Consider the following 21,319-nt stretch of genomic DNA (forward strand, 5'->3'; position numbering starts at 1 on the left):
ACCGAGCGCTGCTTTGTCCTTACGCAGCCTTACAATGGTTATTGCTATGCAGGAGCGCCTCGATTGGTGGTGAGCTGGCATGAGCCATTTAACAGCGTTGCAGCCCTTCGACGGCCACGGCCACGCCTCAAACCTCAAACGCCGCGCCGAACTCCCCCCCACTCCCACCCCCACCCCCCACCCTCCACACGCACGCATTCACCTTCCCTGTTTCCGCCGGTCAGGCCTCTACCTGCAGCAGCACGTCTCCACCCTCCCCCTGTCGCAGCAGCACCCGGCCCTCCACCCATCGCCGACTCAGCATCGCCGCGCCGTCACGGGGACGTGCACCAGCGCCGCCCTCCGCCTGCTGCTCCTGCTGCTGCTGCGCCTGCCACGCCAGGTTGTTCTGGTGTGCCAGGTTCAGGGCCGCCAGAAAGATGCGGTGCTGGGTGATGACCGCGCCAGCGGGTGCAGGGGGCGGCAGCTGCGCCAGTGGTAACGCACGGCACGCAGAAGGCGCGGCAACTCCCGTGCTAGCACCACCCCTGCCGCTGCCGCCACTTCCACTTCCGCCGACCGCCTCCTCTCCAAGGGCGCGGAGGGACAGGAAGCACTCAAGTGCCGGCTGGCCGGCTGCAACTGCTGACGTCGGCGCCGCCATCGCCGATGCCCTTGCTACTGCCGTGTCGGGCGCTGCTGCTACTGCCGCGCCAGGCACTGCTGCTACTGCCGTCATGGCCTGGTGTCTCAGGCGGGCGGCCAGCCACGTGATGAGCGAACGCAGGTCCAGGCGGCCTCGCTGCCGTGCCGCCAGCATCTCCTGCAGGGGTTACAAACGGGGGTTGATGAACAAAGTGACGGTTTTGGAGAGCGTTAGGGACGACGAGCGCTGACAACAGGAGGCGTGAACACCACGGCTCAGCAAGTTCTCTGTCCAGGTTGCAAAAGCAGGCTTAGGCACATAACTTTGTGACACGTAATAACACCGAAGTAGAGACAGCGTTGCATGCGAGCAGCCCGCGCGCACCTCAATCAGCGCCGCCAGCAGTTCCTCCCGCTTGCGCTTGTGGCCACACGCCGCCGCCGCAGCCGCATGCTCCTGCTGCTGCCGAGCCGCCGCGGCCCGCGAGGTGAGCTGCCCCCCAGGCTGTGCCGCCATCACGTGTGCCACCTGCTGCCCTGCCGCCGCTGCCACCGCGCCGCGGGCATACGCAGCCCCTTCTGTGCCTTGTGTTCTTTCCGTTGTCTCTCGCTGTCGCGCTTCTCCGCCATGAGCTGCCGCTGCCGCCTCAGCCGCCTCCACGTCAACTGCACCACCGGCGCCGTCTGCTCCTCCACTGCCGTCGCCCCGCTGCCGCACCACGCCGCGCACCGCCGCCGCCATGCGGCTCCGCAGCGCCGCCGCCACCGCCGCCACCGGCCCACTGCCGGCCTCTCCTGGCCGCAGCTGCAGCTGCAGCTGCAGGGCCGTCAGGTCGTCCAAAAGCCTCAGCGCCTCCCGCTCCTCCTCGCCGTCGCCCCCACCAGCACCACCACTACCGTGTGAGAAGCCGCGCTGTAGCGGCCCGGCTGCGGCGGCGGTGATAGAGTCAGGACGGTAATCCTGTCCGCTGAGCTCTGCGTCCTCAGCAAAGACCAGTGAGCAGCCCCCAGAAAGAGGGTCGGCGGTATCCCAGTTGCCATCCGCGGCGTCCTCGCCGCTGCCGGCGCCGCCAGTGCCACCACCGCTGGTGCTGCCGCCGCCATTGCCAGCTTCCAGTCCGGGACTGCCTTCCGGGGTATCGCTGCCTGCAAGAGGCGCCGTCAAGCACTCGCCGCTGTCTGCGAAACCGCGTGTGCCGGCGTTTGCTGCGGCCTGCGCACCCGCCTGCTGCCGCCTGTGCTCGGTGCCGCCGCCGCCGCCGCCGCCTCCCAGCAACAGCTCACGCAGCAGTAGCAGCTCACGTTCCTCCTGCTCCTCTGAGCCACCCGCTTCTTCGTCACTGAACATGCCCTGCTGGGCATTGCCCCAGCCCAGCTCTATCGCCAAGTCGCCGTCATCCTCAGGTCCCTGCTCCACACCGTCTGCGGCGGCCCCTGCGTCTGCAGCGGCCCCTGCATCGCCCCCGTCACCTCCGCCCCCGTCTTCGTCCCAGTACTCAAGGGCATCGAGGTTGAAGTCATCCCACATGTCCGCTGACGCCGCCACCGCCGCAGGCGCCACGCCAGTAGCCGGCCTCACACCCAGCAGGTGCCGTTGCGCGGCAGCGGCCGGCGCCGGAGCCTTGGATGGCGTGAGCAACACCACCTCACACTGCAGGTCAGCGTCCTCTGCAACCTCGTCGTAGTTGCGGTGTTGCACTGCTGTTTCTGCTGCGTCCAGCAGGCGCGCGCAGGCTCCCTCGTCGCCGCCGGGTGCGGTGCCGGTGACAGCACCTTGCTCACTGCTGTCCGCGTCGCCCTCTGCCGGGCCCCTGTCGCTGGCAGCGTGGCCGCGCGGCTCCCCGGCTTGTGGCCCCCTAAGTTGATGTTGCCCACTCGCTGCTGCGGCAGAGGCGCCCGGTGACGCTGCCCAGCCCACCTGCTGCGAGCTGCTGGCCCTGTGCGGCTGCTGGCACGCGTTGACGGCCGCGCTACCCACAGCCGGCTGCGAAGGCACAGCCAGACCCCAGGAGCCAGCCGAGGTGACCGACGTGCGGCACCGGGCCACAACTGAGGCAGCAGGTGCCACCATAGCTTGTGGCTGCGGAAAGCTGCCGCTGCTAGGCGCTTGCCGGTGTGGCCTTGCTGTTGCCGTCGATGAGTCTGTTGCGGCTGCTGGCCAGTACCCCAGTGCTCGCTGCCTGGCATGCGGTTGGCGGGACGCCTGGTGCGGCTGGTAGCGGCTCTGCTGCTGGGCTGGCCTCTGACCTGCTAGCGGCGGCGGCCTGGGCGGTAGGAGCGGCTGCGCCGCGAGGCCCGTGGCGGCCGCAGCAGCAGTCACGGCGCCGCCGCTGAGGCCCGTGCCGCACTCATCGCCCTCGCCGCCGCACAGCAGCACCACATCCAACTCGTCATCTCCGTCCCCGTACGGCTCCAGCTGCTCTTGTTGCTGGTGCTGTCGTGTGCGAGCGTCAGCATGCAATGCCAGCGGTCCGGCACATGATGCGCCTTGCTGGTAGGGTGGGCGCGGCTGGTGCTGCTGCCTGCTGTGCCACAGCCTGCCCGCTGCCGGCTGGGTCGGGAGGGTGGTAGCGACATCTGGCGGTGGACGCAGAACCTGCGGTGGTGTGAGGTGGTTGAGGTGCTGCTGCTGCTGCTTTCCCGCTGCTGCCGGTCCCGCATTCGGAGCGGCCGAGGCGCCTGCATTGCTGACGGCACGGACGTGCGGCGCGGCGTTGTTGTGTCGCCAGCCTGACCCTTGATCGGCATCTCCATAGGCACCTGTTGGCACCTGCTGGCCGTGCGCGCCCTGCTCCAGCAGCAACACATCGGCCGTGACAATGCCGCCGGGACCGGCAGAGGACCCCGTGGCAAAAGCCCCGATACTGCCTCCACCTCCACCATCAAAGTCGGCATCGGCGTCTCCAAACCAGCTGGCTTCCTCGTCGCCTTCCACTCTGCCGACTGTGTCGTATCTGCAGCCACCATTCCGCTCGGCACCCAGCTCCGCCGCCGCTTTGTCATCGCGCACCCCCGCCTCCCAGCGGTTCTGCTGCCCGTGCACAGCCGGCGGGTGCTGCTCCTGACCAACGGCCGCAAGCGGCACTGTCACCCCAGCTGCAGCCGGCGGCGCGGCAGTAGCAGCAGTAGCCGCGGCCGCGCTACTGCCACCTCCAGCCACCGCCTTCTCCACGGCCTGGTCTACTGCGTCCCAGAACGCGTCATCAAAATCGTCATCGTCATCGTCATCAAACCCGGTCACCGCTGGCGCTTTGCTCAGCGGCTGCGGCCGCTGCGGTGGCGGCGCTGCTGCAGCCGCGACCGCCGAATGCGGCTGTGGCGACCGCTGCTGGTTACTCGTTGCCCACACTGGGGGCGACAGGGCCGGCGGCGGCGGCAGAGGCGGTGGTGGTGGCGGAGGCGGCGGAGGCACAGGCCAGGGCGGCAGGGCAGCCACCTGCTCCGCCGGCAGGAGCGCCGACAGCAGCCGCCTGCCCGCGCTAAGCAGGATGCGCCGCCACACCACCCACTGCGGCTCGTCCTTCGCCGCATGCGCTGCCGCCCCCGCCCCGCCACCAGCTGCTGCTGTCTGCTGGCCGCTGCTGCCGGCACCGGCACCACCAGCGTTTGCCAGGATGTCCTCAAGGCTGGTGGGAATATACAGCAGGTCATCATCGTCATCATTTTCATCCACGTGGTCCTCACCAGCACCGCCACCGCCGCTGCCTGCTATCGCCAGGTCCACCACCAAGCTCCGCTCCGGGTCCTCCACATCCTTATCCTCATCCTCATCCTGCTGCTGCTGCCCACGCGCGTGCAAGCGCTGTCCGCGCTGGCCGCCTGCTGCGCCCCCAACAGCGCCGGCGGCGGGCTGAGCCGCCGCCGGCGCCGGCAGCACCCCTCGGAACGCAAGGCCCAGGGCTAGAGGGTCCCGGAGGTGCACAAGGCCAGTGCAGGCGCCAGGTGCGCCGGCGTGCATGCGCGGCGTCAGCGGGGCTGCTGGCGCCAGGGAGGCAGGTGGCCCAGCGGCAGCGACAGCGGCAGCGGCAGCTGGTGGCAGAGGCACACGAAAGGATGCGGTGCGCAGGTCGGGCGGATGCGGCCGCAGTAGCAGCTCTGGGTTGTGCGCGGGGCGACACCTGCGGCGGCGGCGTAAGTGGTGTAAGATCAGCGGCACGGGTTTCGATAGTCATCCACCACTAGGTACTTACAGCGTCCAACCACATGTCAAAGCGTGTGTCTTTTATGGCGAAATCGTCACTCACCGGATCTTGGCGTTCCAACCGGTGGCGCGCAGCACCTCCTCCGGCGCCGCGGCGCGAAGCCGAGACAGCACGCCGGCGCTGCCACCGCCACCACCGCAGCTGTTGGCCCCAATGGTGCCGGCATGTGCGGAGGCCGCGGAGGCGCCTGGCGCTGCAGCTGGGCGGATGACGTACTTGCTCCGGCACGGCGCGGGCCGCTGCTGGGGGCGCCGCTTCAGCCCAGCGGTGCCAATGCCACCGTCGCTACCGCCGGCCCCCAGCCCGCCCTGATCTTTTGGCATGCCGTCCTCATCCTCACTGCTGAGGTCCGAGCTGACGCCGCCAGCGGTCGCAGCAGCAGCGGGGCCCGTCAGGCGGCGGCCGATCCTGGGAACCACGCGGAGCGCCGGCGGGGCGGCACCGGCCGTTGCCTCGGCGTCTGCCATAGAAGGCTGACTCACTCGCCCTGCAGCGTCTTCTCCATCGGCGTGGTCGGCATCGCCATTGTCGCCATCGGCCTCGTCGCCGTCCTGCCGTTCCTCCCCAGCATTGCCGCCTGAGCTTCCTCCCGCAGCTGGCTGCGGCCTAGGCTTGGGCGCGACCGCGGGCCGTCGCAGCAGGGGCCCCGGCTGTGGCTGCGCCTGTGCCGCCTGCTGCGACTGTAGCTGTGGCTGTGACTGTGTTGGCGGACGGGCGGCAGCGGGATCTTCCCGCCGCACCTCCTCGTTGCCCTCCTCTTCAACACCCCACGCCACCAACTCGTCCTGTTCCTGTTCGGCGGCACCCCGCCCCTGCTGCGTTGTTGGCATGCCATCGCCAGCAGCGGTGTTGCGCCGCCGCTGCAGCAGTACAGGCGCTGCCAGTTGCGATCCGCCGACTGCTGCCGGCAGCTGCCGCTGCGACGCCTGCAGCGGCGCTCCCTGGCTCTGCTGCAGCGGGGGCTGGGGTCCGCGCCGTCGCAGCAAGCCCACCGCCGGCACTGTCAGCTGCCTGCGAGGCGGTGCGCCTGCAGTATGACCGGTGGCGCCTGCTGGCGGCTGCTGACTCGCCTGTTGGTGCTGCTGGCTGCTGCGCGGCTGGCTCTGGTGGCGGCTGGGCGTGCCTGCCACATGCTCTTCCTCTTCGTCATCGGCCTCAATTTCATCATCCTCGTCCTGACCGTTGCCAGCTGCCACGCTGACGGCCGCGGCACTGTGAAGCAGCAGAGGGGTGGCCTGTGGCCGATTAGCTTTCAGCAGATTGTCAGGCACCGCCGCTGCAACCTGGCGTCGGCGTATAGCGGGGCGGACCGCCACGGCAGCTACGACAGGCGCAAGTGGAGCCGGCCTGCGCTGCTGCTGCTGGGGCCCGACTGGTGCCGCCACAGCGGCCGCTTGCAGGTCTGGCTGGTGGTGGTCCAAGCCGCTGCCGCGTGTCAGTGCCGCTCCTTGGCTGCCTGCTGCATCGCCACCCGCCGTTGCTGCAGGAACGTAAGTGGCCGCGTTGGTGCCGGGGTGTGCACCGGTGCCTGTCTGCTCCTGCCCCTGACCTGGCTCACACCACTCAAACAGCTCCTGAGGATCCTGCGGAACTGGCTCCTGTTCCTGCGCTGGCCCCGTCCCCTGCCCCATCCCCTCCTCCTGCTGCGCCTGCAGCTGCACCGCCTCCGCCTCCAGTTGGTCCCAAAAGCCCTGGTCGTCATCAAACACCAGCTCCACAGCCTCCTGCTGCTCCTGGTCCGGATCCGGGTCTGCTGGGACCTGCTGGGCCTGCTCTGCTTCCTGCCGTCGCTGCACCCCGGCTTCCTGACCATGCCTGCCTCCTACCGCCACGCCGGTGCCGCGGTGCAGCTTGGCCGCCGCTGCGCTGGTTCCAGCGGCACCCAGCGTCACGCCGTTAGCCGCATCAGGGCCAGCTGCTGGTTTATGGCCGCCGCTGTCGCTACCTGCCGGCAGCTGCTGGCCTGTAGACACCCCGGGCCGCTGCGGCGGCCGCTGCTCAGCAGCAACGGCGGGTGTTGGCTCACGAAGGGCACTCACTTGATGAGGGGCCGCGATTCCAGCTGCTTGGAGCCCGGCCGAGGCGTCTGCTGCCCATCCCTCATCACCGTCTGCTGCCGCCGCTGCTGCCCACATATCCACCAACTCTACCTCCTCATCAGCGTCTGCAGCGGCGATGTCCCCGCCGACAACCAGGTTCGCAAGGAGCGAGTGCGCACCCGCCGGGCCCTGTCCGCCCTGACCCGCTGCTGCACTGTTCTTGCCGGGCGTTGGCGGCAGTTTGCGCAGGCGCTGTGGTGGCGGCGGTGGCGGCCACTGCTGCAGCTGCTCCCGCCGCAGCCGCTGCTGCTGTGGCTCAAGGCAGCCAGCCGGTAGCGCACGGCCGTCTCCGTTGTGTGATTCTGCAGCAGGTACGCGAAGGTTTGGTGCATCCTGCTTGTCCAACTCAGCTGCCTCCGCTGCTGACGGTGTGGCGCGACATGTCACTGCCTTGGACGCCGAAAGCGGCAGCGCGCATTGCCCCGCGGCGCATTGCAATGCGCCGCGAAGCCCTTCCTGGGCAGCCTCCCTGGGTGGCGGGGCCAGCAGCAGCGGGGTGTGGCTGGCGGCACACTGCCGTAGGTAGCTGGGGAGCTGCTGGATGTGCATCTGCGCATGGGGAGCAGCAGCCAGGGCAGCACTTTGGGCGGGTTCAGAGGCTAGCTAGCATGGCCCGCAGTAAGGACCAGACAGGGCGGCATTGGTAGGCAACGCGGCCCTGACTCATGCGATGCTTGATGCGATGCAGCGCGCCACTCGATGAGTCAAGCTTCGGTGGGTTGGCATGCACTCACCGTGTCCAGCCCCAGGTCTGCCAGCAATGTGTCCATGTGGTCTACAGCGCCCGCGGCACTGCAGCCGCCGCCAACCCCGCCGCCGCTGCCCACCCCCCTGTGCAGCACTAGCTCCTCATCGCCTTCATCCTGCAGCCCACCGCCCTCGCCGCCGTCGTCAGGCCACGCCGCCAGCACTGCCTCCAGGAGCGGCGCCGGCGGCGCTGTGGACACAACCCCCGACGCCAGTAGTCCGCCGGCGGATGCCGAGCCGCCGCCCGGACCCTTGCCATCTGGGTCGTGCCCGCACGCCACACCTTTTGCTGCCGCTGCCACCGTCCCTGCATCGGTAGCGGCGGAGGCGACAGCGGTGGCAGCCGCGGCGGATACACCTGTTGACATGGGCGTGCCTGCACCAGCCGCGTTCTCGTACACCAGGGCCGCAGCGGCTGGGTCTGCCATCATGGCTCGAGTCGCCACGCACGCCGCCCGCTCCCTGGACAGATGAAATCAGAGAGGGTGTGTTATCTGCGTAGGGCTTTGGCTTCTGGGACTCTACTGATGTAAGACCCGCCGAAAGCGGCCCGCGCTGTGCTTGCACACGAAGACAGACAATGCACCGGACGGCTGGCCTGCTCACCAGTCTTGGTTTGCGGCCAGGTTACGTGCGATGGCCTCGCGGCGCATGGCGGTGCTGCCGTCGCCACCAGCGCCGACTGCCCCTACAGCAGCACCAGCAGCGGAGCGACCGCTACCACCGCCCCTGGATGCTAGCCCTCCGCCGGCAGCAGCGCCAGCAGCAGCACCGCCGCCGGTGGCAGAGAGGCCGTACGGCCAGGGCAGTGCTCGGCCTGCAGCACTGCCCAGCTGCTGCCGCGCCGCTGACACCTGGGTATGAGGATGCAAGCATTCGCAAGCCGCAAACATCACAGTCAGCAATCAGCAGTACGGTAGTAAGACAGCCGCCAGTGCGCTGCTTGCGTCGGCAAGACAACCCTTGTGGCAAGCAACACCCTGATTGTGAATCCATGGTCCCTGCGTGTCCCCGCATGGTATGCATCTCGCGGCTCTGCCGGTAATATGTCAGCCCCAGAGCTCACCAGGGGCGCCACTCTGAGGCTCGCCTCCCCCGCCAGCACTGCCAGGCACGCCTCCGCTAGCGGCGCAGCGCGAGGGTGTGTGAAGGCCACTGCAGCATTGTCAGAGCCCTTGCCGCGTAGCGCTCCATCCGCTCCTGCTGCTGTTGCTGCATCTTCAGCCTTCTGGGCCGCGTCCCCTGTACACGACACAGGAAGTCATGCTCAGGAATCGCGCCGCATCACCCCTCAGATCGAGCCCCTGATGTCACATAATATTATGCCAGCGCTTTCAGCTTTAGTCTCACGTCCGCAAGCCTGGCTCCAGGGCGGCCGCTCTTACCTGCTGTAGCGGCGCCCTTGGGCCCCAGCTGCTTGTATTGCCCGGCTGCACCTCCTGCCCCCGGCGCGATGTGGCGCACCGCCTCCGCTGACTGCTTCAGCAGCGCCTGCTTCATGCTGCGGATGAGCTGCACGGCAGGATGTAGCCGATAAAGCAAGAGGGGAAAGAGTAAATTCCAAGTAGGTGCACTGACACGGCCCCCGGCTGCTCCCGACCCACATTCCCGCGAAGAGCAGTACTGCACCTAGTACCTTACACGCTGCCGACGCTGCCAGCCCATCCCCGCCAGCGGCTGTTGCCTATCGGACTCACCTCCAGCCGGACATGTAGCTGCGTCGCAGCAGACGCAACCGCCCGTGCCTGGGCCTGCACCGCGGCGCTCTCTGCATCCGCATCCGCATCTTCATCGTCATCCTCTTCCCCCTCAGCAGCAGCCGGCGCCCGCCGCTCGGACGCGACGTCTCTGCCGCCGGGGGCATGGCCTCTGGCACCCACGCCACGGCTGTCACTACCAGTGCCTGCGCGTCCTGCAGCGCCCACGGACTGCTGCAGCGGCAACGCCGTTCGTGGCCGCTTGGCGCCGCGCTTTGTGTGGACACGCTGCTGCACGTCGGGCTGTGGCAGTGCCTGTCGCGAGGCGAGACGAAATGAGCCTCCTAACAGTCTGCCCGGGGCTAGACTCTAGCGTCAGCTAGTGCTCACCTGTGCAGCACCTTCGCTAGCGCCGACAGGGCCTAGGCCCCAGTCGGAGAGGCAAAAGGCAAGGTACCGCGCGTCAAATGGGTTCTTCTTGTGCCGCTTTCGCTCCACATCCTCCAGCGCGGCCTCCAGGCTCGCATTGCTATCACCCATCTGCTCGTATAGACATTTATGGGGCCGCACCGTGGATGAGCAAGCAATGGGTTGATGGACCGGGCGGCGGGGAGGAGGAGGAAAAGGGGCAGAAGCGCGGGAAAACCCAGGTCATTCGCAAGCCCCCGACCCAATTCATCCTAGTCAACTCTTCCTCGCTCGCTTGCTGCTTGTAACGGGCCAAACAACAAACTCAATCACCCACAAAATGGACCACGCAGCAGTCGCGCAAGCGGCCGTGGAGAAGTTCATTGCGGAGGAGGCACGCAATTTAGCAGATGCCGATAAGCGTGCGAAGGCGATGGCTGGGCTGTGCATCCTTTTGACACAGTTGCAAGAACCTTCCGTGCCAAAAGAGCTAGAGGACGCCATTCCTAGCATCGTCGAGCTAACGGCGCATTCAGAGGACCGCAGCATTCAGGTAATTGAGTACGACTATGCAATGACTTGGGTTAGTATTCAGTATGCTTGGGCGCGGCGGCTGGCGACCTACATGAACCTGCACGCGCACCAACTCTGGCCCACCACACGGTCGGCGCCACCCCGCCTTGAATCCTCTTTGCCGCTCAATGCTCCCCGACACCATCGCGCAGGCCAATGCGTGTGCAGTGCTGTCAGGCCTGTGTGCATGCACTGATGAACTCCAGGCCAAGTGCATCGCACTGGGGGCGGTGGAGAAGGTCCTGGCGCTGGTGCAGTCGGTGGCGGACACGGAGGAGCGGACCGTGCAGCTCAATGCGGTGCGCGTCAGTGCGTGCTATGGACGTGCGTGCATCCGAGGCGGTAGCAAAGGAGGCTGGGTTATACCGGACTGGTGCGGGCTACATGAAACGCAAGGCCGCGTTCTATGGAGCAAAGCGCGGTGACAATGGACTGTGCACATGCGGTCTTGATGGCACCCATGTGCGGCCGTCAGGTAGTCAAGCCACTAGGACCTGCCTCCTATGCATGTACTCACTGCTGCGCCCACAGCTTGGGAGCCTGACGGAGCTGCTGCGGGACAACGAGCCCAAGGCGGAGGAGCTGGTGGCGGCGGGCGGGCTGGAGCCCATCCTGCGGCTGTGCGACCCCGCGCTGCCGGAGCGGCTGCAGGAGGCGGCGGCGGACGTGGTCTGCTCCATTGCCTGCTCCGACAGCACCCGTGCGGCGCTCTCAGAGCAGGTGCGGTAGAGGCGCAGGGCCTCTGGACCAGCAGCGCTGGGGATCACGCGTGTCGGGATGGCAGGGAACGACTTGGGGTGCCTAGTGGGTGGGCGGTCTTTGACAGTGATCCGGGGGGTAGGCAGCGCGCAAGTGACATGGCGGGGATCATGTCCTCCCTGGGTTGCATGTCTGAGTGCCGTGCGTGCGCATGCACCCCGCGGCACACAGGGTGCGGTGAGCAAGCTGGCTGCGCTGCTAGCGACGCCCAACAACGACGTCCGGTGCGTGACGCCCCTTTTCCTGGGCGTGGGGGGTGGGGGGCGTAGTGCTGCTACGTACGGTGGCGAGGAATGGCATTGGAGGGCTTTCCTGCATCTTGACCAACGGCCCTGACCCATTTCCGCCGTTCATGACTCCTGCCCTCGCCACAGCGTCCGCGCACTGATGGGCCTGGGAATGCTGTTGTCCAAGAACCAACCCAACCAACTACTGCTTGCAAAGGACATGGCGGCGGTCAAGCAGTTGATGGTAGGTACCAGGGGTGCGGCTCTGGCAGGGATTTGTACAGTATACTCAATGGCGCTCAATGCAAACTACGGAGTCGTGCATGTCGCGAGGTGGCCTCACGCCATGCGGCATTCGCCATGCGGCATGTGCGCAGGCCATCATGCGGCAACAGGAGGACCCTGACTGCCGCATTGTGGCGCGAGACCTCTTTGCCGGCCTGGTGAGTGGAGTGGCGTGTTGGCACGCTAGCAGTGGGATCGGCCACCGCGCTGTGGGGCGAGCGCGTGCAATGTTCGTGAGCAATTGAGGCAAACACCCTGCTGAAATGCTGCGCAGGCCGCCAACACGGACTGCAAGGAGCACGTGGCGGCTGCGATGCGCGCTTAAGGAATGGGTTGGCATTCAGCAGAGTTTTGGAGCCTGACTTTGCTGAGGTTACGACCATACAAACATGCGTGTCAACTGTAGCAGTACTTACCCGGGCATGCGGGCGACTGCTGCGGTGAGCATGAGCAGGTGGGACAGACCCGCCGTGTCAGGCCGATTGAGGCTGAATGGAGTCACTGGGAGCAGGAGCGCTGAAAAGCTGACATGGAGCTACCGATGGGGCATACATGCATCATACGGCGCTGCGGCGGTAGCGGAAACTCATCATCGAAATGCGAGGTGCGGAGTGCGGAATGATGAGCTAAACGGAGTGGCACGTGGTGATCTGGGGAATGGCATCATTGGAATACTGAGTTGCATTGTGTTGGGGGCTGGTATCACCTGTTGCGTAGTGTGGATGTCTTGGGAAGGAGCATAGGGAGGTTCTCAAAGTGCGAGTGGGCGCTGGACTCGTGCGCACGGATTCGTGCCTCTGCATGGGTGACCACCTTCATAACCAATCGCAATTCGCTCTACTTCAGTACGCATATGAAAATTCACAGTCATACCTTTCGACGCACTTCATCCTTTCCCTGCTGAACACTGCACAGACACAATCCTTCTCGAACGTTGCTGCTGTCCTGTCCTGACTCTACCTAGCGCTGCAAACACAACGTTATTTGACGCACTTACGACCTGGAAACTCGCCAGCCGTGATCTGGCGCCTGTTGCGGTCTGTTTAGGGAGGACACCGTGTACAATATGTCCGAAAAACCACCTAGAAGTCGTCTTGCGACGCTCCTTCTCCTTCTCGTATGTGTAGCGGGCATCTACGCTTCCTACTTGACGCAAGGCATCGTCAACGAGCACTTGCAGCTCAAACGGTTCGGACCGCAGCAGGAGCGATTTCTCCATCTGGAGTCCCTCAACGGCGCCCAGGCAGTTACCTGCTTTATCTGGGCGTGGATCATCCTGCAAGTGATGGTGATGACGGGGCGGTCGTCCAAGGCGGACATGGCGTCCTGGCACGACTACTGGCGGGCGGGTATCACCAACTCCGTGGGCCCCGCCTGCGGTATGGTGGCGCTTAAGAACATCACCTACTCCGCGCAAGTGCTGGCCAAGTCCTGCAAGATGGTGCCAGTGATGCTTATGGGCGTGATGCTGCACGGCAAACGGTACACGTTCGTCGAGTACGTGTGCATGTCGCTCATCGGGCTGGGCGTGGCGGCCTTCGCGCAGAAGGGCCGCGCCGGTGGCGTGGTGTCTCCCAACCCGCTGCTGGGCTACTCGCTGTGCCTGGTCAACCTGGCATTCGACGGCTACACCAACGCCACGCAGGACGAGATCAACAAGCGCCACCCGCGCAACAGCAGCATCCACATGATGTGCTGGATGAACTTCTGGACCGCCATCTATTACGCCGCCTACATGTTCCTGCCCTGCGCGCTGCCCGGCGCCGGCGGCACCTGCACCGGCATGGACCTGGTGTCCTTCTGCTCGCGCCACCCCGACGCGCTGCTGGACCTGGTCATCTTCTGCCTGTGCGGCGCCATCGGCCAGTTGTTCATCTTCTTCACCATCAAGACCTTCGGCTCGCTGGTGACCACGCTGGTGTGCACCACGCGCAAGTTCTTCAATATCCTGCTGTCGGTGGTGTGGAACGGCAACCCGCTGCTGGCCAACCAGTGGTTGGGCGTGGCCATGGTGTTCGCGGGCCTCCTCATGCAGGGCTACATGAAGGGCAAGAAGCCGCACCACAAGAAGAAGGCGGATTAAGGGGGCATGTCGCTGCGGCGTTGAAGTACGACACCGGTGCGTGCGGCGTAGGAGCGGGAGCACGAGGAGTAGGTATCAGAGGAGGAAGAGCTGGAGTGAAGAGAGGACCGGGAAACGGGCTGGGAAACCGGCACTGGGCGAGCGGGCATAGGAGAGAGCCGGACTTCTGTGAGAGTGTGTGAAGCAGAGTCACAAACTCGGGAAGAGGCCTGCCGGGAATGTTTAATGGCCGTATGGGCATGGGAACTAGGTAACAGATGAAGGCCAAAGCAGCGACACACGGACGCTGAGTGACTGAACGGAGCCCAATGCTGGGTGCTTGGGGGATAAGTGCTAATTTGTTTTACTGACGTGCAAGAGCGTCACTGACCTAACGATCTTGGACTTGGGACTGTAGCACCTCTGGACTGCCGTTGTTATATGCGCAAGAGGAGTGGGAATGATCCGTCTCGCGCGCGCTGGCTGCTCAAGGCACAGCCTGTGCCTGCTGGACTTGTGGTGGATTTGCATGGGCTGAGCAGGGCTGAGTACGCTATCAACCTCGCATTGTGCATTATAAATCGTTAACTTGGCCGTGGAGGGAGGGCTAGCAGCACGGGTGCGTTCGCTCAGGGCATCAGGCGCAGCCGCCTTCACCAGTGTACAGACATGCGGGGGACGTGTTCAGCCTATTCACTCCATCACTTGCAGCAGTTTCGCAGCGATGTTACAAGAATACAGCATGGTGGTTATACGCAGACAGACCTTGCCCACGCAAGGCAGAGCTTGCCCACGCAGCCACACTGAGTCACTCAACCATTAGTAGTAGCCGCGCATGCCCCCGCCGCCTCTGTCATCCTGTCTACCCCGGCCCCCGCCGCCTTCTTCACCGCCTTCATCCTCCACGTCATCCACCGGCGTGTCTAAACCGGCAAAGCTCCACACAGCAATCCGCTTGTCATTGGCGCCGCTGTACAGCTCCCCGGTTGCGGGGTTGTACTGCACGCAGTTGATGCTTTCCGTGTGCCCACCCTGCAACCCCGTCAGCGAGCGCCCATTGTCAACCTCGTACACATTTATAGACGAGCCCGTGGGGTAGAACACGACGCGCGCGTCTTCCGTGACCGCAACCGTGCGCGCGCGCAGTGCCCGGTTGTGCGTGCCCTCGTACCCCACCAGCCGGTTGGTGCGGCTGGCCGCATCCCACAGCCGCATGCGGCCGTCGGTGCCGGCGGTCAGCAGGCTCAGGCCGTCGGGGCAGGGCAGCAGCGCCGTGACGCCGCCGCTGTGGGCGCGCAGGGCCGACTCCTTCATGCGGCCGGCGGCGGCCACGGCGCCGGGGCTGCCGGGCGGAAGCTCGTCTGTGGCCAGCAACGCTGGCGCCGAGGCGGAACCGGCCAGCGAGCCTGTTGCGGTGAAGTAACAGGGTGGGCGGTGCATCACGTGAAGGGCTTGATGACTAGCAAGGGCATGCTTAGGCGATGCTTTAAGGCTCGCGGAGGGTTTCCGACCCGTGCAAAGGGCACGACACAGGCATGCGCGCCGTGGATTGCTAAGGCGGGGCCGCCAGCACGTTCGCCAAGTTCAGCCCCATGACCCGCATGCGCCAGCCTCACCTGCCAAACTGCCCAGGCCCCGCCGCTGCTTCTTGGACGCCGGCACAAAGGGTGGCGGCGCGTCCAGCTCCGCGCTGCCGCCGGGCGGCCCACGCGCCGGCCGCTGCGTCGCATACTGGTCCAACACGGCGCGACAGCCGGCGCGGCGGACGTCCCACACACGCACCTGCCCTGCGCCGTCGCCAGACAGCACTTCGTACTCCGCGTGTGTGGCCCAGGCGGTTACCCAGATGGCGTCCCTGAACATCACGAGCACGTGGAAAGCGGTGGTGAGATGGGCACGGTAACAGGACCTTGCAGCAGACCGGCCGCGCACGAGTTGACATAATTGTTTACGGGTACCACATCGGTGGCCCAGGTGAGCCGCACCTGTGTCCGTGAAAGACGTGGGTGATGGCACCAGAGGTGGGGTCGCACAGCCGCAGGTTGGTGTCCTCGCAGCCGCACGCGATGAGGCAATGAGACGCGGACACATAGGACATGGCCACTGACGTCACCTGCCGGAGGAAGAGCAACCACGCGAGGTAACTATCTCGGTCCGGGTGATGCTGTTTTCGCCTTTGTAATCAGCCATGGTGACAGGTGGCGGGTCCAGCGCGTTCGGAAGCGGGCGTGCAGCATGGGCATGGAATGCGCCGTGCAGGGGCGGGGCAGCGAGCAGGAATTTTGGAGCATAAATCTGATGCTTTTGAGCCCTGAACCTTTGGGGCCGTGAAAAGCTATCTGGCAACGTCTTCAGGCGGCAGGTTGCCGCTGGCAACAACGCGGTTCTGGCCAGGGAAGTTGACGAGGGAGATGACAGGCGAGGTGTGCCGCGGGGGTGAGAGGGGTCGGAACGGGTCCGACACAAGCGACCGGAGACCAGCGACGAAGCGGTTGTCGGCTGGTCGTAGCCGTATCCGTGATGTTGCCCCGTGAATTGCTAAGTGATCATGTTGTTGTGCACTGATGTGCCGTTGATATGTAGGGGCCAAAGCAACTGTCCCTTATTCATGTCGCTGATCAGCCTCCTTCTGCGTGCGTTCTTTGCTGCAAAAATCCTTATATATATTGTATGGTGTAACGCGACTACTTTGCAGGGCTATCGTGTGCCCATGCAGCGCTTGCAAAGCGCTTGCCCCGCAAGCGAGCTAGCGCTGCCCCATTAAAGGATTGTGCCTTTCATGTTATCATGCATCTATTTTTGTATCTGATCAGGGCAGAGCTGCAGAAACAAGAGACCCCATGTTGCACCTTTTTTCCCTGTGCATATTTCCCGGCTCGCGTCAATGAATTTAGGGCTTTCATGATACAATGATGACAGCGCAGTAGGTCCGCCGAGTAATGACGCGGTATTCAGACACCCCGTCTCGCGCCTTTTTTCCCTGTGCGCATTCTGCTAAATCTTTTGAGCCATGAACCTGCGGGCTGCGAATAGCTACCTAGACATGTCCTCGGGCGGCACTATCTCGCCGGCACTGCGCTGAAAATGATTAAACATCTTTCCGGCGCTGACCCAGGGTCGCCGACTCAGTCGGAATTGTAACCCTAGTTTTCAGCTTTATGCGAAGACCTATTGCACGGTTGTCGAAGGTCGGTAGCCAACTGGGGGGAGGGTGGTTTCCCTTCGGGCCGGAGATGGTCCCTCTTGACCTGGGTGCGGGGCACCCTTGCTTGGTCGGACTGTCCCTTCTTTGTAATGTCGCAATCATAATTCTTTGGGTGGTTTCCCTTCGGGCCGGAGATGGTCCCTCTTGACCTGGGTGCGGGGCACCCTTGCTTGGTCGGACTGTCCCTTCTTTGTAATGTCGCAATCATAATTCTTTGTAATATCGCAACCATAACCGGTGCGCACCATCCGTTCCTCTCGCGGGGTGCGGGTGACTGTGTGCTGCTAGTGTTGCCTGATGATGTGGGCTCCCCGCCCCCCTCGCCTTAATTTGCTCGTGGGTGGTGGGAGCGGTGTGCCTCTGGTGTGTGCGCTGTGGGTGTGGGGCGTCGACGTGGGCGTCGCCGGACTACGTGCCCGGTGTACCTGCGTTGACGCCTCGCCGGTTTGATTGCGCCTCGTGCGCTAGTGCGGTTTGCTGTACGTTGGTGGGGCTTTGGCGGGCTTGGGCTTAGCTTCGACTCGCTGTGCAGCTGCCGAGACACGCATTACGCGAAGACCTGTTGCACGGTTGTGGAAGGTCGGTAGCCAACTGGGGGGAGGGTGGTTTCCTTTCGGGCCGGAGATGGTCCCTCTTGACCTGGGTGCACGGGCACCCTTGCTTGGTCGGATTGTCCCTTCTTTGTAATATCGCAACATAACCGGTCATGCCGCTTCCTGCGGATGCCGTGCGACAGGCGGCGGCGGGGGCCTTGACCCAGGTGGTGCGGGGACTGGGCTGGGTCCTGGACGGGGGCCCGCCTCTGCTGCTGTTGAACTACTCCGTGAAGGCAGGAACGGCCATGCAACTGGGCCCCCAGGTTGCGGCGCTGCGGTCTAAACATTTGTTGTATGTGCGTGATGCTGGTGTTTCTGCGGACGGCGCGCTTGCGGCTGCCGGCGCCTTTGCCGGCACTCTGGCCCGTTTGTGGGCGTTAAAATGGGAAAATTATCACAAGGAAGCGTTGTGGCGGGTGGCGGCCAATGCGTGCTGGTCGTTCCCCAAAAATGCCGCCCAGCGTGCAGCTGGGGTGACAATGCCCCTGTGCCGGGCGTGTGGGCGGGATATGTGTGATGGGGACCGCCGGCACTACTTTTGGGACTGTGTTGTTGCTCGGGCGCTGCGGGAGAACATGGCTGTGGCAATGCTGGGGTCCCCTCCTGACACGGCTGATGACTGACATCCGCCACGCCGCTTCTTTCTTCTCCCGTTTCTTTCCGCTTGCCCACGCATATGCTCCATGGGCGCCCGCGGATGCCTGGCTCCGTTCCAGGTGGGTGCATTTTGTGGGTTTCGCGTTGTCGCGGCGAATGGCAGCAGCCTAGTTGCGAGCTGGAACGCGTCCGCCCCTGCAAGCGGCAGCAGTCTCCACGACACTCGGACTCCGTTTGGCGTGCCGAATGCGGAGCAGCGTGGAGCGCGCACCGGTGTCTCGTCTCGAAGGTAACAAGTAACCGCATTGCCGCTGACACTAACTTCTTTCGTGATGTTTATTGCTAGCCTGGAGCTCGCGACGGCGTCTTGCATTCGCATTCACTCGCAAGCACTTCGTTAACAGGGCGTATCAGGGATAATCGCCCCTGGGCCCCGGCAAGTTCACGCCGGTATCTGTTGCCCAGTGGCAGGGACCCACTCGAGGTTCCGCCCTCGAGCGTTTGGAACTGGCGAGCCTCCCGCTTGCGGGTGCAGCCTGAGCATTCACGCGGCCGCATGCACGCGATTGCAGCACTGCGCGGACGGGTCGTCGTCGTCTTACACCTTGGTTATTTGGTTCTGGAGAATTTGTTTCTTGGTTTGGCTTTTCAGCGGTTTCGGGTACATGCCGTGGACACGCACCGAGCTCGGCCAGCCCTCCGCCCGCCGCCCACTCAGCTGTCAGCACGGTTCCCCCACCCGGCCGGCCCCGCTGCACCGTGCGTGGGCCGGTCCCTGGACGGGTGTGGGGAACCGCACAGCGGTCCGCGCCCGTCCGTCTCAGCTGTCAGCTGTACGCCACTGCATCGTCGCCAGCCTCGCCGCGGCACATGGGGGCGGGATCCATGCAGCGGCGCCCATACTTACCACGCTTGGCCGGCGCCAGTACATACTACCAGTACAGCTCGCCCGGTGCAGCCGCCGTTCAGCCCTCTAATCAGCCCGGCCCCAGCTAGGCAGCCACCCTGCTTCACTTGCTCGGCAGCTTTGCCCGGCATCGGCTACTGACATCCGCCACGCCGCTTCTTTCTTCTCCCGTTTCTTTCCGCTTGCCCACGCATATGCTCCATGGGCGCCCGCGGATGCCTGGCTCCGTTCCAGGTGGGTGCATTTTGTGGGTTTCGCGTTGTCGCGGCGAATGGCAGCAGCCTAGTTGCGAGCTGGAACGCGTCCGCCCCTGCAAGCGGCAGCAGTCTCCACGACACTCGGACTCCGTTTGGCGTGCCGAATGCGGAGCAGCGTGGAGCGCGCACCGGTGTCTCGTCTCGAAGGTAACAAGTAACCGCATTGCCGCTGACACTAACTTCTTTCGTGATGTTTATTGCTAGCCTGGAGCTCGCGACGGCGTCTTGCATTCGCATTCACTCGCAAGCACTTCGTTGACTGTTTCTCCCGTGCTGACCTTTGGCTGGTGCAGCCGCCTGCTGGGCTGGCGCCGCCGGTGTGGGATGTAGTGTGTTTGGCTGCGCTGTCTGCCCTTGACTCGGGCCGGCAGCAGGTGATTATGACTGGCTTGCGTGTGCGTCGGGCTCTGACGTCGGCGGAAGTCATGCGCATCAGTGTGTCCGTTATTGCTGATTTCTGGGGCCGGCTGCAATCATATGTCAGTCTCGGCCTCCGCCCGAAAGCCTGGGCCACGGTGCCTGCGCACCATCCGTTCCTCTCGCGGGGTGCGGGTGACTGTGTGCTGCTAGTGTTGCCTGATGATGTGGGCTCCCCGCCCCCCTCGCCTTAATTTGCTCGTGGGTGGTGGGAGCGGTGTGCCTCTGGTGTGTGCGCTGTGGGTGTGGGGCGTCGACGTGGGCGTCGCCGGACTACGTGCCCGGTGTACCTGCGTTGACGCCTCGCCGGTTTGATTGCGCCTCGTGCGCTAGTGCGGTTTGCTGTACGTTGGTGGGGCTTTGGCGGGCTTGGGCTTAGCTTCGACTCGCTGTGCAGCTGCCGAGACACGCATTACGCGAAGACCTGTTGCACGGTTGTGGAAGGTCGGTAGCCAACTGGGGGGAGGGTGGTTTCCTTTCGGGCCGGAGATGGTCCCTCTTGACCTGGGTGCACGGGCACCCTTGCTTGGTCGGATTGTCCCTTCTTTGTAATATCGCAACATAACCAACAGCACAATAATGAGGCCCGAATCTAGCGATAATGACAGGCACAACCCATCCCCCTTCTGGCCCAGCCCTTCGCACCTTCTTGGGCAGCTGGAAGGAAGTGACCACCTCGGCCGCGTTGGTGTCCCACACCTTGGCAAAGCAGTCGTGCGAACCCGTCACGAACAGACCCGTATCAACTGCGGAAGCCATACGCAGCACAGGAGCAGCGCACCAAGTGAACGTCGGTTACGGAGCCTGCACGTTACGCGGCGTCCACGTAATGCATCTATTCCCGCCCGATTCCCAATAGAAAGACACGGCGCGCCACCCCGCTGACCGCGGTCCCGCTGCCCTGGGTGCACGCACCTGGGTACCAAGCCACCGAGCTGATCATGAACTTGTGTGCATGCGGGCTATTCTGTCGCCGCAGGGAGAACAGCGGCTTCATGGTGGTGACGGCCTGTGCGTGCGTGTGTACGAGCAGCATGGGGCTCGAGGCATGTTCTTTGAGCCTCGCAAATTAATGTTGGCAGCATGCCGCTTCACCCTTTCCCATCAGGCCCAACCCCAGTGCCCAATGCCTTGCCTATGTGGGTGCGCCCGCACACCTGCTCAGAGCCCGTGTGCGTGTCAAACAGTGCCAGAGTGGTGTCTGCACCGCCGCTGAGCAGGAAGCGATCCTCCACCTTGTCCAGGTCCATGCACGTCACACCGCCCTGGAAGGTGTTGGCGAACGTGCGGCTGTCCGAAAGCCGCAACTGAGCCATCCTGTTGGCAGCAACATGTGGCAGCAGTGCTGGGGCTTGGTGCGCAGAAGTGTGGGCCGCCGGGCCGACGGTGCGTCAGAGCGGGAAGCAGCTACTGCCTGCTCGCTGCGGTGGGGCCCACCTCCGCAACCGCATCCACGCTCCAAGCCCGTGCGGCCCAGCGCCTTCCTCGCGTAGTGACAAGCCCAATGCATCGTTGCGCCTCCGTTCCCAGCCAGTGTGCCGCGACGGATGCGTGGGGTTTCGGCGACGAGATTGCAGTCGTGAAAGGTCCATTACAGTTTCAGGTATATATTATGTATCAGCAGCGCAAGGAATTGTGTATGCACTTTCCGCTCTGC

The 21,319-nt window shown here is 64.5% G+C and overlaps 5 protein-coding genes across 5 annotated transcripts; 2 read left to right on the forward strand and 3 right to left on the reverse strand.

The window, feature by feature from the left end:
- Positions 1–17: 17 nt before the first annotated feature.
- On the reverse strand, positions 18–9,942 carry CHLRE_01g031951v5 (uncharacterized protein). The gene is made up of 12 exons (XM_001690012.2): positions 9,760–9,942; positions 9,370–9,684; positions 9,058–9,184; positions 8,739–8,914; positions 8,279–8,526; positions 7,660–8,134; positions 6,934–7,474; positions 5,567–6,789; positions 4,869–5,524; positions 3,221–4,742; positions 1,010–3,058; positions 18–802 (listed from the first exon to the last, which is right to left on the reverse strand). Exons 1-12 carry the CDS (start codon positions 9,907–9,909, stop codon positions 221–223), a joined length of 8,064 nt encoding a protein of 2,687 aa, XP_001690064.2. The 5' UTR covers positions 9,910–9,942; the 3' UTR covers positions 18–220.
- Positions 9,943–10,052: 110 nt separating this feature from the next.
- CHLRE_01g032000v5 (uncharacterized protein) lies at positions 10,053–12,434 on the forward strand. Its single transcript, XM_001689545.3, has 7 exons — positions 10,053–10,330; positions 10,503–10,649; positions 10,882–11,070; positions 11,281–11,333; positions 11,484–11,580; positions 11,714–11,779; positions 11,896–12,434. The coding sequence occupies exons 1-7, from the start codon at positions 10,118–10,120 to the stop codon at positions 11,944–11,946; spliced, it is 816 nt and encodes a 271-aa protein (XP_001689597.2). The 5' UTR covers positions 10,053–10,117; the 3' UTR covers positions 11,947–12,434.
- A 46-nt stretch (positions 12,435–12,480) lies between these two features.
- On the forward strand, positions 12,481–14,283 carry CHLRE_01g032050v5 (uncharacterized protein). Its single transcript, XM_001689546.2, has one exon. It carries the CDS (start codon positions 12,688–12,690, stop codon positions 13,702–13,704), a length of 1,017 nt encoding a protein of 338 aa, XP_001689598.1. The 5' UTR covers positions 12,481–12,687; the 3' UTR covers positions 13,705–14,283.
- A 115-nt stretch (positions 14,284–14,398) lies between these two features.
- On the reverse strand, positions 14,399–16,552 carry CHLRE_01g032100v5 (uncharacterized protein). Its single transcript, XM_043058654.1, has 3 exons — positions 15,669–16,552; positions 15,300–15,538; positions 14,399–15,089 (listed from the first exon to the last, which is right to left on the reverse strand). The coding sequence occupies exons 1-3, from the start codon at positions 15,779–15,781 to the stop codon at positions 14,503–14,505; spliced, it is 939 nt and encodes a 312-aa protein (XP_042928568.1). The 5' UTR covers positions 15,782–16,552; the 3' UTR covers positions 14,399–14,502.
- A 2,115-nt stretch (positions 16,553–18,667) lies between these two features.
- Positions 18,668–21,252, reverse strand: CHLRE_01g032139v5 (uncharacterized protein). The gene is made up of 6 exons (XM_043058655.1): positions 21,100–21,252; positions 20,820–20,979; positions 20,578–20,671; positions 20,308–20,408; positions 20,053–20,086; positions 18,668–19,450 (listed from the first exon to the last, which is right to left on the reverse strand). The coding sequence occupies exons 2-5, from the start codon at positions 20,976–20,978 to the stop codon at positions 20,075–20,077; spliced, it is 366 nt and encodes a 121-aa protein (XP_042928569.1). The 5' UTR covers position 20,979; positions 21,100–21,252; the 3' UTR covers positions 18,668–19,450; positions 20,053–20,074.
- Between the last annotated feature and the right edge of the window lie 67 nt (positions 21,253–21,319).

Source organism: Chlamydomonas reinhardtii, chromosome 1 (genome assembly GCF_000002595.2).
Source record: "Chlamydomonas reinhardtii strain CC-503 cw92 mt+ chromosome 1, whole genome shotgun sequence".
Classification (NCBI taxonomy): Eukaryota; Viridiplantae; Chlorophyta; class Chlorophyceae; order Chlamydomonadales; family Chlamydomonadaceae; genus Chlamydomonas; species Chlamydomonas reinhardtii.

Excerpts from the sequence above, each read along its gene's own strand:
- CHLRE_01g032139v5 (XM_043058655.1), bottom strand. The coding sequence starts at position 20,978 with ATGGCTCAGTTGCGGCTTTCGGACAGCCGCACGTTCGCCAACACCTTC. Across the intron at positions 20,672-20,819 it reads CGCACACGGGCTCTGAGCAG|GCCGTCACCACCATGAAGCC; the intron begins GTGTGCGGGCGC and ends ACGCACGCACAG. Across the intron at positions 20,409-20,577 it reads CTCGGTGGCTTGGTACCCAG|TTGATACGGGTCTGTTCGTG; the intron begins GTGCGTGCACCC and ends TGGCTTCCGCAG.
- CHLRE_01g032000v5 (XM_001689545.3), top strand. The coding sequence starts at position 10,118 with ATGGACCACGCAGCAGTCGCGCAAGCGGCCGTGGAGAAGTTCATTGCG. Across the intron at positions 11,334-11,483 it reads ACGCCCAACAACGACGTCCG|CGTCCGCGCACTGATGGGCC; the intron begins GTGCGTGACGCC and ends CCCTCGCCACAG. Across the intron at positions 11,581-11,713 it reads CGGCGGTCAAGCAGTTGATG|GCCATCATGCGGCAACAGGA; the intron begins GTAGGTACCAGG and ends GCATGTGCGCAG.
- CHLRE_01g032050v5 (XM_001689546.2), top strand. The coding sequence starts at position 12,688 with ATGTCCGAAAAACCACCTAGAAGTCGTCTTGCGACGCTCCTTCTCCTT.
- CHLRE_01g032100v5 (XM_043058654.1), bottom strand. The coding sequence starts at position 15,781 with ATGTCCTATGTGTCCGCGTCTCATTGCCTCATCGCGTGCGGCTGCGAG. Across the intron at positions 15,539-15,668 it reads CACGTCTTTCACGGACACAG|GGACGCCATCTGGGTAACCG; the intron begins GTGCGGCTCACC and ends CGTGATGTTCAG. Across the intron at positions 15,090-15,299 it reads GGGCCTGGGCAGTTTGGCAG|GCTCGCTGGCCGGTTCCGCC; the intron begins GTGAGGCTGGCG and ends TCACCGCAACAG.
- CHLRE_01g031951v5 (XM_001690012.2), bottom strand. The coding sequence starts at position 9,909 with ATGGGTGATAGCAATGCGAGCCTGGAGGCCGCGCTGGAGGATGTGGAG. Across the intron at positions 6,790-6,933 it reads AGCAGCGGCGGCAGCAGACG|GCCAGCAGCTGCCGGCAGGT; the intron begins GTGATGAGGGAT and ends GGGTGTCTACAG. Across the intron at positions 4,743-4,868 it reads GGTTGGAACGCCAAGATCCG|GTGTCGCCCCGCGCACAACC; the intron begins GTGAGTGACGAT and ends CCGCCGCCGCAG.